The 13,372-nt window shown below is 36.6% G+C and overlaps 1 protein-coding gene across 1 annotated transcript; it reads right to left on the bottom strand.

The window, feature by feature from the left end:
• Positions 1-559: 559 nt before the first annotated feature.
• LOC149219391 (uncharacterized) lies at positions 560-6,417 on the bottom strand. The gene is made up of 3 exons (XM_089386811.1): positions 4,940-6,417; positions 4,025-4,772; positions 560-3,721 (listed from the first exon to the last, which is right to left on the bottom strand). Exons 1-3 carry the CDS (start codon positions 6,415-6,417, stop codon positions 560-562), a joined length of 5,388 nt encoding a protein of 1,795 aa, XP_089242937.1.
• Between the last annotated feature and the right edge of the window lie 6,955 nt (positions 6,418-13,372).

Below are 13,372 nucleotides of genomic sequence, written 5' to 3' on the forward strand. Positions count from 1 at the left end.
GGCCTATTGAGCTGACTCTGGAAAGAAAACCTGGAGGTCTGATAAGAATTGTTCGGATGAAACCTATCCTGATCCAACGACGGAGACGAGGGCGGAGCTGAGGCAATAGGAGCGACAATCTGAGGCGCAGGTCGTGAAAGGCTTCCTCTATTTCCTGAGTGACTTCCCCTGCGCGGGATTCCTCGTCTGCGCGGCATGGTTACAAGGGCAGAGAAACAGGGAGAACAATTGAGATAGAGCAGACCAGAAGAAGTGAGAGCTCTAAAAAACTCAGGGCGTCTCCAGCACCAATCGAACAGCCAAACCCAAATGACAATACAGCAAAACTGAGGCGACTTGGCCTCATAATACCCTGAAACATTAATTGCATTGCGCGGATCCATGTCCCTGAGCCAGAGTGTTAGCAGAGCAGCCATGCTCGAAATGAATTCGAGCCAACTTCGAGGCTGCGGAAAAATTAAATCTCCCACCTTGAACTTGTTAAATCCACCTACGGCCTGTACCATGCAGTCCGCCGGCCTGCCATCCGTTAGGCCAGCTGTCTGTCTGGCGTAATTCTTCATTGATTGCTGGAAGGATCACCCGCATCCGGGTGAGTTTTCTTGATCTGAGCTTTGTCCCGAGTGACAATTTCCTGGACTTTGGCAATCTGGTCCTCAGAAGCTAGGCTGGCAATAGTACCTTCAAAGTATCCGCTCTTAGCTTCCACTCCAAGATTGGCAAGGAAGTCAGCGAGCTTATTTCCTTCCCTTCTGATGTGTTTACAAGAGATTGCTTGATGCTGAGACAGCCAGTTGTTGATCAATTCCAGCCTCTGGGCCATTCTCCAACTATTGCTTACTTTGTGTATGGGTGAACCGTGCATAAGTTTTATGATCATTCTGATTATGATTTGCGAATCCCCTTCTACAATGAGAGGAAAGAAACCTTTTCCTTGGGCTAATTTGAGACCTCTCCATAGTCCCTCCAATTCTGCTGAGTTATTGGTGTCCCAGCCTATCGAGCCCATGAAAATGCATTGAGGATTACCATTATGATCCCTGAAGACTCCTCCATATCCTGCCTTCCCTGGATTTCCCTTTGAGGCACCATCAAAATTAAGCTGGAACATGTTGATGGGTGGCGGAATCCAGGTGCTTAATTCCTGTCCCTGCATTGTGGGGTTCTTTATACTGGTGAACATTTGGTTTATTTGAATCCCCCAATTGTCCCATATTATTTTTTCCTGAGGTGAAGTGGGGAGGTCTTCTGAGTGCCATTCTCTAATTGAGAGAGTCTCCATGATGTTCTGATGAAGTTTATTCCAGATTTGCTCTAGAGACATAGATTGATTTTTAAAAATTCTTCTATTACGCTCTTTCCATATGTTCCACATTAATAAGCCAGGTATAAGATGCCACAGAATATTAAGGAAATTGCTTTGAAATGGCTGTTGACTCCAGTTGCATATAGTGGCTTTAAGATCTCCTTGTACTCTGCCCTCTTTTTGACAGCGAAAAGCGACCTTCTCCCAGAGTTTTCTTCCAGTTTGGCATGTCTGCATAAGATGTATGGCTGTTTCCTCCTCCTTCCTACATATTAGGCATATAGATGGTCCTGAGAAACCTCTTTTTCTAAGATTATCCCAAGTTAGAATTCGATTGTGACAAAGAAGCCATAAGAATGTGGAGACCTTCGGCCAGTTGGATGTGCGCCAAATTTCATCCCAGAGTTTATCTTTGTTGAGCCGATCTTGGATAATTATTTTATACGCTTCCTTTGTGGTAAAAGTTCCTTTCTCTTCATAACCCCATCTGAGAGTGTCCATTCCTTCTGAGATAGTGATTTGCCTCTTTTGTAGTTCTGTATTGAGATATTGCTTCGTTTGTTCAGAGCAGTTTGATAAAAATTGATTTGCATTTTTCCATTGCCTATGCTCTTGAGTTGTACCTGTTCTCCAGAATTGGCTGACCTTGGCGTATTGATTCATCTCCCGCTCTGGAATTTGATGATCTTGTAGAATGTCTCTTAATCTTGGTAATTGCTGCCATGAGTCTTCCCAAAATCGCGCAGTGGTTCCATTTTTAATTTCCCAAAAGCTGTGTTCTTGTATGAGGCTCCTGTGTTGTATGGCCGAATTCCAGAACACCGATCCCGTGCTTATCTCTGTCATTCGTATTCGTTCTTCCATGGGACAGTTGCTTGCATATTTAGCTGTCCAGAGAGAGGCCCATGGAGTGTTGGGATGGGCTAGCCATCTCCACCAGATTTTTGCACCCATTGCTTTATTACTATGCTCAGGGTCCCTTAGCCCAATACCTCCTGCTATTTTAGGAAGACAAACTTTATCCCATTTCACCAAGGCCCATTTTCGATTTTGACCGGAGCTTCCCCATAGAAAATTGCGTTGAAGATTCTTGATTTCTTTGAGAACCCATTTTGGGGCGGCTAGAATGGAGAATAGATAAAGGGGCATGGACTGAAGGACCGCTTTGATGAGAACAATTCTGCTAGCCATATTCAGAGCTCGATTGGTCCAGAGGGTGAGTCGAGTCTCAAGTTTTTCCAACAATTGCTTCCAGGAAGAGTGCTTGAGAGCTGAGGCCATTAAAGGGGCACCTAGATACTTGGAGGGCAGGGAGGCAATAGTGAATCCCAGAATTCGTCCAATAGCTCTTTGGGTAGGCACAGGGGTATTGAAGAAAAAGATTTGGGATTTAACTCGATTAATGAGGGCTCCAGAAGCATCAGAAAAGGTTGACAGAATAGATTTGAGGAGGCGAGCTTCTTGCACTGAAGGATGGCCAAAAAGCATATTATCATCTACAAATTGCTGATGGGAGTAGGCAGGGGAATGATTGAAAGAAAGGCCTCGTATTTGCTGGGCTAGCCTAGCCGAGGTGATACTTCTGCCCAAACCCTCTACCATAATTACAAAAAGGAAGGGAGACAAGGGGTCTCCTTGCCTTATACCTCTGGAGGGACGGTATGTTGTTGAGGGGATACCATTAATTAAGACAGAGAAAAAAGCTGAAGATAGGAGGTTAAAAATCCATCTGACCCATGAGTGAGCAAAACCAAAAGCTATAAGGATTTTTTGAATATATGCCCAGCTGAGACTATCAAAAGCTTTGGATAAATCTAGCTTAAGCAACATACCTGGTTTCTTGGTCTGCTTTAAGGAGTGGATTATCTCATGCGTTAGAATAATCCCGTCCGTTATTTGGCACCCTTCGACATAACCCGATTGCTCGAGCGATATAATCAGGGGGAGCAACGGCTTTAGTCTTGTTGCTATTACTTTAGAAGTAATTTTATAGATGATATTACACAACGCAATTGGTCTGTATTTGTCTGGAGTGTTGGAGTCTTCCCCTTTTGGAATTAAGGCTATGAAGGTAGCATTTAACCCTGGATACATCCATCTGAGTGCTCTAGATTCCTCCACTACCTGCCAGACTTCATCCTTTATCAAGTCCCAGAACTTATGAAAAAAATTTGATGTAAAACCATCCGGACCCGGCGCTTTGCCTTCCTTCAGATTTCGCACAGCTTCTTCAACTTCTTCTAAGTTAATGGGCTTGAGGAGCAGACTGTTATGTTCCTCTGTTATTATCCTTGGTATGTTCTTTATTAGCTTGTTGATAGCCGGCATTCTATTTATATTGGGCTCCTGATGCGCTTTCTTAAAGTAACTCAGGAATTCCTCTTCAATGCCTTCATGAGTTTCAATTTTATCCCCCTGTTCATTTTTAATGTGAGAAATGTAATTTACCATTCTACGCTGCACCGTAGTTTTATGAAAAAATTTAGTGTTCTTTTCTCCATTTTTTAGCCATCTAATCCTTGATTTCTGTCTCCATAATATTTCCTCCTGTTTAGCCCTTTCTATAATTCTAGATTCTATGACTTGCTCCTGCTTGGTTAATTCCTCCGTGCGCCCTTCAGTGATGATGGTTTGCTGGATTTTCTTCATTTCTATGTTGAGGGTGGCTTGTGCCGTAAAGATGTTGCCAAATGTATTATGATTCCATCTTTTGATTACCCCTTTAAGATGCTTGAGCTTTTGCTGAAACCTGGACATTCTGGTACCTTCAGTGGGATTGAAGTGGAGCCAAGTGGATCTTACTAGCCTCTCAAAGTCCGGGTGAGTTAACCAGAATTCTTCAAAGCGAAAGGGACGTTTGAGATTGTTACCTGGCCTGTTCCATTGCAGTTCGATAGGCCAATGATCTGAACCTGAGATAGGAAGTATGGATGCTGTAAATTCCCCTCCTAAGTGAATTGCATTATCTGAGATGAGGAACCTGTCAAGACGCGAAGCAATCTGCTGCGCCCCTTCTCTTTTATTACTCCAAGTGAAGAGGCCATTGCTTGTAGGGACATCCACCAGCCAGTTGTTGTGAATAAATTTTTTTAGTAGATTGCCATCACTATTTGCTCTGCTTCTGCCTCCTTGTTTTTCTTCTATGCTTGCTGTCATGTTGTAGTCACCTCCCGAGATCCAAAGTGGATGTGGCCTGTCTGAGCTGAGATCGGACAGTGTATTCAGGATTTGAGCTTTTTGAGCTGTATCCTGAGGAAAATATACATTTGTTATCAACCCATGGATATTAGAACCTAAGAGATGAAAGGTTGCCTGAATGAAGCTTTTGTTAGCTTGAATATTATTTAATTGGATTGCTCGTGCATCCCAAAGGATTGCAAGTCCTCCCGAAGCTCCCTGAGCATCAACAGCTACTACATGCCCTCCTGGCCAAGCTTTCACTGCTATTTTTTCCAAAAAAGTTGAACTGCATTTCGTTTCCTGTAGAAAGAGTATACTTGGTTTTTCTTGCATCAGCATATTTTTTAATAATCTACCTTTCCTGGGGCTATTGAGCCCTCTGATGTTCCATGATATCAACTTCATTGAGAAATTTGGGGGTTTGCGTTGAAATACTTGGTCAGTTTGGCATACCTCCCTGACTCCACTAAAATTTCTCCAATCTTGATAGTTCTCTCTAATGTCGTTTTCCTCCCTCTCTTCTTATTGTCCTTAGTGATAAATTTGCCATCCCATGGACTTCCTATTTGGACGCCTAGTGAATATTTCTTCTGTGCTTTATTCAAGACTTCTACTAGGTTATCCACTTGCCGTTCTGGTATTTTTTCAAAATTCCTTGTTTTGCATGCTAGTTCCAGGCCCAATATGTCCAACTCCCCTATGTCTAAAGACTCCGGATCTTCTTCCATACTTTGAGGTTCTTGGGAGGTATCTACCGGTTCCTTTGATACTTTTTCATTTGGCACCGTGTATTCAACATCCATTCCTTGTGAATGCCAGGAAGTGGATGTAGGTTGAGATTGCATGTTTGATTGTTTCTGAATCTTCTTTCCTGTTTGCTCTGAGGCTTCTCCTGATTGTTCTGGATCGACTTCTTTATCCTTCTGCTTGTCCTTCTCCAGATCTTGCTCATCATTTTTGGCCAGTGCCTCGAAACTATTGCTGGTTGTGGGCATTGTCTTGTTAGCTGGATTTGCCTTGGGATTACCTGTTGCTTTCTTGTTCCCTCTCCTTCGATTTGTTACCCTAGTGAAGCCGTCTGTTGTTTGATTATCTGAACTGTCTTGGGATGAGGGTTTCTTGTTTTGTGGGCAGTCTCTGTAGAGATGCCCTATATCATGGCATTTCCTGCATCTAAATGGTACATGCTCATAGTCTATAACTTGAATCCATTCAGAGTCTTCATGAAAGAAACTTACCGTGTCTGGCAGTGCTTGCTTGAGATCCATATAGACACAGATCCGAGCATAGGACGTGTATCTACATGATTTTGTTTCTTCTGCTATCTTTACGAACTCGCCAAGGGTGTTCCCAATCTCTTGTAGAGATTTTTCTTCCCAGTACTCCCACGGCAGTGAATAAAGCCTTATCCACACTGGCGCATAGCTCAAATCCTCCTTATCTGGGTTGAACCTTTCGACCCACGCTTTGAGATATAATCCTGCGGAGTTGAAGAAATAGGGACCCCCATCCAATATCCTGTTGCGATCTTCCAGGCAGTTAAAAACTGCAGTAAAGAACCCCTTTGCTCCCAGGTGCAAAGAGATGTGCCCCTTTGGATGCCATTTAGCGCTAATCCAACTTCTCAGCGCTTTCTCCGTCGGCCATATTCCTATGAACTTACCGATCAGCGCGTGATCTCTCATGTACTGTATCCTAGCATTGATACGGTGACTTGGGAACTCCACCCTTGGTCTGTGGGCAGCAACAGGCTTACAAGTTGAAGAACTTGCTCTGCTTCTCTCCTCTGTTTCTATGTCCTTACCCTTCCTCTGATTCATTTCCAGAGTACCGCCGCTTAGTTCATTGTCATTTTCCCTGTCTTCCGCGTGCCTTGTCCGTCCGTCCGCATTGGGGGGAGGCTCCTGGCCCTCCCCCTGAGGAAGTTGCATTCTTCTTTGTCCCTTATGGCCGCGTGGCCCTGATCGCCAGTCCGCCTGAAACTACCGTATGAACCAAGTTTGACAGGCCTGTTTTTGCAGGTTTCACAGAAACCCTAGTTTAGGTAGCAGCGGCCGTAGCAGAGCATTTCCTCCTTCATCATTCGCAATGATTAATTTAATTAAATAAAATTAACAAATTAAATAAATTTATATCCATGTCGCTTGCTCTCTTCTCTCAATAATAATTTCTCATTCATTTTCTTTCTATTTTGTCCTGATGATGGACCCCCTTTGGGGTTTGAAACGTTGGCAGAATGAACAAGAAACTGTAGATAATTCGGGTCATGAAGCTACAAGAAACCTCCACAGAAGCCTAAAATCTAACATATTTAAATAAGTTTAATTTATAAAATTTTATAAAACATTATGTAAAGTACATATTTACATATTTTTTAATGGCTAGGTAGTGAAAATTATCGAACTTTGACCAAGTATAATTTTCAAATTGTGCAACAAAATGTAGTGAAATTTGAACCATTAGAAAGGTGGTAGCAAAACTAAAGCTTTATAGAAGCAATATGAGCCAAAATTTACATGGAGTGCCTCATAATTTCAAAGAAATTAAGGGGGTTGGTTTAGGCCTTATCATGTCATTTTGAAAAAAAAAAAATTGGAAAGAGAATTTTTTTCCCTTACTTTCCATGGCACTTGCGACTCATGAACATACAATCACCTCAATTTTTTCATGGCAAACTTGAGCCTCTCTCAAGCCTATTTTAGCACCCAAACTTTTGTAACATTACTTTACCTAAATTGTATGGGCATGGCCAACCCACAACTACTACAACTGGACTATGTCTCTTCAATTATGATCTACCCATAACTTTATATTAAGCTACACTTTGTCAAGTGAAACTAAGTCCTACTCAACCAAGTTTAATCATCAATACAAACACATCTATCTGCGGCCTTTAAAACAACCCAAAAATACTTTAACACATTCAACATAATGCAAAGCAAGGAAAAATAACATCCAACACTAAGGAGTCCAAAACAAATATGTATAGGTAGCACCTAAGGTAGGTGCCTTAAACTTATTACATGAAGAATGTCATAGATATACAAGAAGGGAGTTATAGCATCCTACCTACATCTTGATTACAAATATATAATGATTCTAAGGTTAGCTTTTGTCTACTTCCTTATAGACGTGTAATCTAACACCTGAACAAGCCACATCCTTACATACCATAAGTCTTGACTTCTTTTTCTTCTCACTCAGTAAGTGCAATTCACCTGACTATGCTTGACATGACCTTAGCACAAACTATAAAGCTCCTTACGAATTATTCTTAATGACCAAGACTCTCATGCCTTAGCACCTTTAACCCTCATTTTTATATGATACTTTCCTTGCACTTACAAGCCCCTTCTCCTCTAGGTGGTCCGAAGTACCATTTGTCACCTTTGCTTCCTTTGGTGCCTTGCTCATTAATTGTCCACATCCAACAAGAGTACCCAACATATGTACCCAACTATGTTGGGAAAGTGTATTTAAGTTCCCCTAGTAGTGTGCCCAAGGTTATCCAAGTAAACCTAATAGTGCAACCAAGTGCACCTAAGCATATCCAAGTCTATCTAATTATGCAAGTGTGTTCAACTATGCTCAAATGTATCAAATTCAACTCAAGTATGTCTAAGTGCATCCTATGGAAGTGTTTGTTATCGAGGCATCCAAGGAGAACTTTATAGATGCTTGTTCCTAAAGTCATATTTTCCATCCATCATAACCCCCAAGTGTGGACCACCCAACTCCCTAGGTTTGCACGTAGTCCAAGTGCCAATTCTATAAGAGCTAATCAAGTTCTCTATGCCACCTTGTCTATCGTCCTTAATGTATGTCTTTGGATGAATTTTAGCATAAAAACTCTCTTTTTATTTCCTCACTAAGTTCTATTCCATACTTCTCTTAGTGTGCCTAAATAGTATGCATTGCCGCAATTTATGATTTACCTGAAGAAACCCAAATTCAAATTTTCTAATCATTAACCTTATGTCATATCCATCCATGCTATTCAATAATCACTAAAATGATTGTGTGATTGAAATGCTTAAGATATTCAAAACTAGAGCTTCACAAACCCATCCATGAAAATGTAACATCTTGAAAAAAAGGTGAAATACAGTGGTAATCAACCTAAGATACAACCATCTTCCACTATAAACTCAAGAAGCTCGATTTCTCATAAATACCTTTGTCCCTTTTTTTTCGTAACGTTGGAGACAAAATTTGAGCCCCCTCATAAAGTTATAAATATTTGTCGTGACATGAAACCAAGGTTGTTTCATTTGTATCCTAGAGGAGTTAAAGGACAACCCACCGACACTAAAAACTTCTTAACCACTTTGTGGAATGGTGGACCCTACGCCCTCTTCCCTTCTCACATAGGTGGATGCATCTTTCAAGTTAAAAATAATTTGATACAAAAGGGTTATGATGTCGGTACGCTGACCTCATTTCAAGTGATCTCATATTTTAATATAATATAAGAAAATAAACCAAAGTTTCATACAATAAGTTGTGATACTCTATATGGGGGGATGATGGTCCAACTACTTCCATAGAGATCATGTCGTCAACAATATTCGTTCTTCACATAAGAAGCACCCAGTTTAAGGTTCCTCATTGATAACCTTTTATAATATCCTAGTCAATTCCATAATGTGAATACAATTTAGTCAAAATATTTTGAATTCTAATTTCGAATTTTTTTATTAATTTCTAAATATTTGAATTAAATCTTAGCTGGAAGACAAACATGCCCATTTCATTTTCTTTGTAAGGTATGAAATGTGGAAGATGCCTAATGAAAGTGGACATCTGTGTACAGTGGATCATGTCCTCTAGCTGTCATTTCATATGATTTTTGATGGACATTCTTGAGCTTCCCTTCCTTAAAAGGATACTAAGGATATTCATATGAAATTTAATAAATAATAATAAGTCTTTGTTTTAGAGGTTGAAAGGAATTTGAATTGGAATATTATTTTATTAGAAATATTTAGAATTTTTTAAGATTATTTGTAATAAAATTAATATAATGTATTATATTATATTTAAGTTAATCTTATATTATATTTAATATAATTTTAAAATAATTTATGTATGTATAATTATTATATATATATTTTTTAATTTTTTAATTATTTTTTTCCTTTAAAAAAAATTGAAATAAAATAATTATAATTTTTGAAATTGGATGAAAATAATAAATTTATGACCAGTTATATAAAGAATTGTTCTTACATGATTGTTTTAAAGAAAAATAAATTAAAGAATCGTTTTATATAAAGAAATGTTCTTAGATGATTGTTTTAAAGAAAAATAAATTAAAGAATCTTTTTATATATGATTTATGTAGGAATACAAAGGAATATGTAGAACTATCTTTATATAATATATTTTATAGTAAAAAACATGTGCAATATATTGTATAATTATATTTTACTTGATTGCATATTTTTATAAGTTCATATATGTGAATGATTTGGTTGTTAGTATATTTAGTGGTGAAAATATCTTCAAAATGTATATCATTCATCAAATTAGTGTATTTGACCCAAAATTGATTTTTCTTTCCCAACTAGATAACATTCAACTACAATGCAAGATTTTTAAATATGCTACATTGCAATATTTTTAACTGTTCACCAAAATTGATGACAAATTACAAACTTAGAAAATATTAGAGAACCCAAAAGAAGGAGTTAAATATGCTCTATGAATATTCCTCTTTTGAACTCATGACAGTTAAGAGGAACCACTTCATAGGGCCAAATAACCCTTTCAAAGAAAAATGGTAAACCATATGTGAGATATAATGTTGGGTTTCTTTAATAAAATGTAGAACATTGGAGTTTTTAATAGTTAAAATTAATATAATTTGTAATAAAAAAATTAATTTTAGATAATAATAACGAGGTTAAATTTAATTCTCCATTTAAATTGAAAAGGAAAGAGATTCATATTTCACTATTCACTTTTTAAATGTACTTAATAAAAAATCATATTTAAATATATTTTTTTTTAATAAATAATTCCAAATTTATTATAAGAAATGATAATCTTAAATTTTTTCATACAAATTTTTTCAATCAAATTAACTAATTTATTCAATCATAACAAAAATAAAAAATTTAACTAATATAACATTAAATTCTCTTATAAACATTATTAACCTAAGATTGATTGAAGTTAGAGAAATTTATTATTAGATCAAGTAGAAAAATTTATGAGAAAGATTACATCAAAATAAAAACTTTAATAAAAAACCAAAGAAAGATATCTGGTTGACAATATATTTCGTCTGGATGTTCTCATGTGTCATCCTACTTGTAATACCTTTTACGAAGGGAATACGTTAACGCAATGAGGATCTAACGCAATAAAATACTGTACTTTTTTTCTAATACTAATGGTTATTGGGAAATGAAAGAGGAATTAGAGAACAGTAAATTTAAGAAGATTAAAAAAAGTTTAGTCAAATAGAATTGAAAAATATTGTATATTTATTTAAATATTAATTTGTTGTAATTAAATAAAGTAAGTTTTTATTTTATTTTTTATATGATTTTTATATTAATTTATTAAAAAATTTGAAACTTCAAATCATTCTTTTTAAGTGAATATATTTTTTTAAATTTTTATTTGGGAATCTTTTAAGATTATATCTGTTATAGTATCCCATAAATTATATTAACATTTCTTGTGATCGTTATGATTAGGGATCAGTTTAATTTAATAAATATTAGGTTTTATTTCTTAAACCTACTTAAGTTTACATTAATTTTTTCGTAGGAGTTGACTCCACAACCACAACATTAATAAATATTAGGTTTTCTTTCTTAAACTTGCTTAAGTTTGCATTAATTTTTTGTAGCAGTTGACTCCAGTGCCACGATATTATCAATATCTTTGTCACAACTTTTTGAATATGGAACAATATTATTTTTTAGGATATATATGTAGGCTTTGATGAGACCTTGCTTAGATTCACCCAATGAGGGTTAATTGTTGAATATTGCGATCAAGAAACCTCCTTGTCTTTTTTGTAAGGTGGTGGTGAAGCCTTCTTGTCTCATTTTGTGCTTTGAAATTGCTTCAATTGGTGCATAGGTAAGCCTACAATGGCAACATGGGCTCCTATAATTCATTATGTTAAAGACCCCTAGGTTCCTTGGTCTTACTACATAGAAAGTAAACTATGATCAAGCATGTGCAACATGAGAAAAATAAATCACCAAAAGATGAGAGAATATTTATGTTTCCATAAAAAGTTGAAATTGAAAACCACACACTCTCTTAGGGGACTCTCATCTCACGTCCACTTCCTATTCAGGAATATTTAATATTTTCAAATTTGTTAACTATAACAATGTACATCTTAATCAAATATGCTCTCATTAATATAATATCATATCAATTTTTCAATATTAACCAAAATTACATTGTATAAGAGATAGAGTAAAAGTGGTTTCCAAATAGGGTGTTTAAAGTGTTGGTTTAATAAGAGTTGAGGTGGTATCTGCATGCATGATAGCCTAAGCTCCTTCTTATAAGAAGTCACTTAAAGTATAGGGGTAGTAATTTAAACCTGATTGTCATGACATGGCCTTGTCCCATACCACACAAATAACTTTAGTTGATTATGGAACCACTATTGTGCAAAAAAAATTAATTTAAAGGATTTCGAGGTTTTTATAGATAGAAAAGGATCAATTGTACTGGTGGAACATATAATCTTACAATCGGGAAACACTAGGGTTCAATATTTACTATGTCAATTTTCATCTCCAACAACTTAAGTAAACACTCCATCTATGTCATTTTCTTATCTTGCTTGGTTCTAATTCTCTCTACTTATTCTAGTTTTTTCTTTGAGGGGGGGGTGTAGAGAAGTAATGATGAGAACAAAGGGGGATTGGTTATCTCCCAAATATCAACTACTATCCCTTCTCTCTACCTAATCCCATTTTGTCCTTTTGTAGACTTTTCCCACCAATTTCAATTTCATTCCTCCCTCCAATGCCTTTAACATCTTCAATTTGTTAACCATGTCTCAGAATTAAGAAATATGTTTAACTTAATCTAGTAGATTATATCAAGGCCATTATTCCAAACAAAAAAGATATCCCTATATTAAAGCAACCTAATATGTAACCATGACTTAAGTGGACGATATTAAAGTTGAAGAACATTTCTATAGTAGGTTTTCTAAGGATATCAACAATGAGGCAATATCTATGTAGCAGACTATCTATCAAAAAAGAAAGAATCTCTCTAATATCTATTTCGAAATAAGTTTTAAGGACTTGGTGGCAAAATTTGGGTCTTCTAGGTCCAAAGACACCAAATATTTTAAGACATTGAATTTTTTTGGCCTAATAAGGATTTTATCTTCTATGACATGGAAGAGAAAGGAAAACAACAATTGACTATTCTACAAAAATTGGACCTAATGTACAAGAAATTTTAGGTAGTTTACAAGATCGTCTTTAATGTAGATATCATTGTATTGGAGTCCAAAAAAGATATGATGTTCCTATAGTAATGGTTGACCAAGCTTAGACTTATGAGGAAACATGATCAAATCCCATTATGTTGGATGAGTACCCCAAATACCCTGTGGAAATTAGAACTACAAATAGCTTTTATTTGCTTCATAAGGCTAACTTCCTTATCCTTTTATGATAGGGAAACTATGAACAATGATGTCCTTTGTAAAAGCCTATTATAGCATATCTTTGGTTTTAATTAGTAATATTGAGATACTATACATAGATATTGACTCTATATTGCTCCTAACATGATTTTTTACCAACATCAAAGTCTTTTTTTACCATTGTGAACTAGCTTTCCTAGGTGGTAGGTCATAGATAATTTTATGTGTACTCCTTAGCATGG

This window comes from Pinus tabuliformis, chromosome Q (assembly GCF_031772625.1).
Source record: "Pinus tabuliformis cultivar Carrire ecotype Pingquan chromosome Q, CPIR1, whole genome shotgun sequence".
Lineage (NCBI taxonomy): Eukaryota > Viridiplantae > Streptophyta > Pinopsida > Pinales > Pinaceae > Pinus > Pinus tabuliformis.